The sequence below is a fragment of the Rhincodon typus genome, chromosome 18 (assembly GCF_021869965.1).
Source record: "Rhincodon typus isolate 14 chromosome 18, sRhiTyp1.1, whole genome shotgun sequence".
NCBI classification, from domain to species: Eukaryota; Metazoa; Chordata; class Chondrichthyes; order Orectolobiformes; family Rhincodontidae; genus Rhincodon; species Rhincodon typus.
In genome coordinates, this window is record NC_063349.1 from 810,249 (window position 1) to 812,237 (window position 1,989).

General features: G+C 48.6%; 1 protein-coding gene across 1 annotated transcript in view; it reads left to right on the forward strand.

The window, feature by feature from the left end:
* Positions 1-632: 632 nt before the first annotated feature.
* pex26 (peroxisomal biogenesis factor 26) overlaps positions 633-1,989 on the forward strand; it is a 10,003-nt gene continuing 8,646 nt past the window's right edge. Inside the window, exons 1-2 of the mRNA XM_020519121.2 lie at positions 633-853; positions 1,126-1,275. Of these exons, the coding sequence (XP_020374710.2) occupies positions 672-853; positions 1,126-1,275 (332 nt within the window). The 5' untranslated portion in view covers positions 633-671. The remainder of the gene's footprint in view (positions 854-1,125; positions 1,276-1,989) is intronic.

The window sequence follows — 1,989 nt, forward strand, 5'->3', positions numbered from 1 at the left end:
ACATGGCAAGTGAGGCAGTATCTGGAGGAAAGGAGAGGTCAACGTTTTGGGTATTAACTCGCATCCCTGGATTCTATTTACATGGCTCGTTGTGGCGGAAAGGCGGCCAACATCAGCAAAGACCCATCGCACCCTGGTAATGACCTCCTACAACCTCTTCTGTGAAACAAAAGATACAGAAACCTGAGCGTGCGCACAAGCACGTTCAGGAACAGCATCTTTCCAGCTGTTATCAGACTGTTGAAAGGACTGTAGCCTCAAACAATGTAACCTCTATGACTCTTAAGTCCTCTTGATCTGTACATTCCTTGCTTGCTGTGAACTGTCTGTACTGCTCGTAAACAAAGTTTTTCACTGTATTTCGGTACGTATGGCAATAAAAAAAAATCATTCGATCTGCGGGACAGTCTCGTCCCGAGTGCCTGATCTCCTGAATTGTTCTCTCCTGGTGAGTATCAGCAACAGAATAGGCGCGGGCAGAGGAAGGAGGAATGGGGTTAGGGGTGGGGCCAGGGGGCGTGGTCAGAAGTGGCAGTTCCGTGTGTGAGGGACCGGGGTCAGGAGCAGGTCAGTGCCGTGTGTGGGCGGGGCGAGCATTGTGATGTAGACACCGGGCACTGGAAGGGGTTTGATTGACGCGCCTGCGCTTTCGGGTTTCGGGCACGTTCTCGATGCGCGCTCTCGGGCCGGGGTTCCTGGAAGCGCGGCGCTGCAGTGAGGGCCCTCCTGGGTCACAGGGCCCCGCACTGGCCGCGCTATTCCGGGCCGCCCAGAGGCTGCAGCTGCGGAGGGATTTCCCAGCGGCCCTGGCGGCCTGTGAGCGCGGCCTGGAGCTGGAACAGAAAGGGAGCGGGTTAGAAACCGGTCCTGGGTCTGAGGGGGAGGAAGAAACAGGGTCTGGGGGTGGGGACATCTCTGGGAGTTGGTTTTGGACTGGCAGTGGGGTGCCGGGGAAGGGGGATGGCTGGGAGGGGCTGTACTGGGAGGCAGTTGTCTGTGAAGTGTCACTGTCCTCTGAGCCACATGTAGAACTGTTGTTGTTCACTGGTTGATTTTGACGATGTGTTTTGTGTTTGTCTTGTGGAGCAATCGCTGAACTTTTATTTTGTATCTTCTAATAATTAGCTCTGTCCTGGCTGCGGATACAAAATCTTGCTTGTGCATCATTGGAATTCAGGCTCTGGCTGAACTCAACCAATGGGACCAGGTGTTGGGCTGGGTTCTGGAAATCTATGAGATCCCAGAGAAAATACCTGCCAGAATCCTACAGATGTGGTGAGTGTGGGAAAGCTGGTCCCTGTGGGCAATTACTATTTGAATTGATCTTTACTCTGCACCTAATCTTACGCTGTACCCTGTTAAAACAGGAGACAGACAGCCAAGCCAAATTAGTCTTCCCACTTAAGTATTTGCGTATGCTAAAATTAAAGCTTTCAAACAGCCTCAAAATTGACCCCAATGTATCCTAACCAGACTTCTTGTATAACCAATCCCATACTCTTGAGAGGCCTTCTTCAGAGTAAACACACATGCAGCCAACATAATCAAGGAGCCCTCCCACCCTAGTTATAGTCTCTTCCATCAAGTAGAAGAGACAAAAGTTTGGAAATATGTATCAACAGATTCAAGAACAGCTTCTTCACTGCTGTTGTCAGATGTATGAATGGCCCTCTCTGTAGCTGAAGCACTATATTCTGCATTCTGTTCTGTTGCCCTGGTGTATGTATGTGAGGTATAATTTGTATGGATGGCACACAAAGCAATACTTTTCACTGATTCTCTGTACATGTGATAATAAATCAAATCACAAGACACTGCAAATAGCTTTTGTAGCTTAAATGAAAGACTTAGCAATTTATGAATATACAATAACTTTAGCACAGCAAAATTAAACAACAAAATAATCTAATACCTATAATTTTAAACCCAATATCCTTTGTTTTCATCCTCCGACACTTCCGCCATCTGCAATCCGACCCCACCACCAAA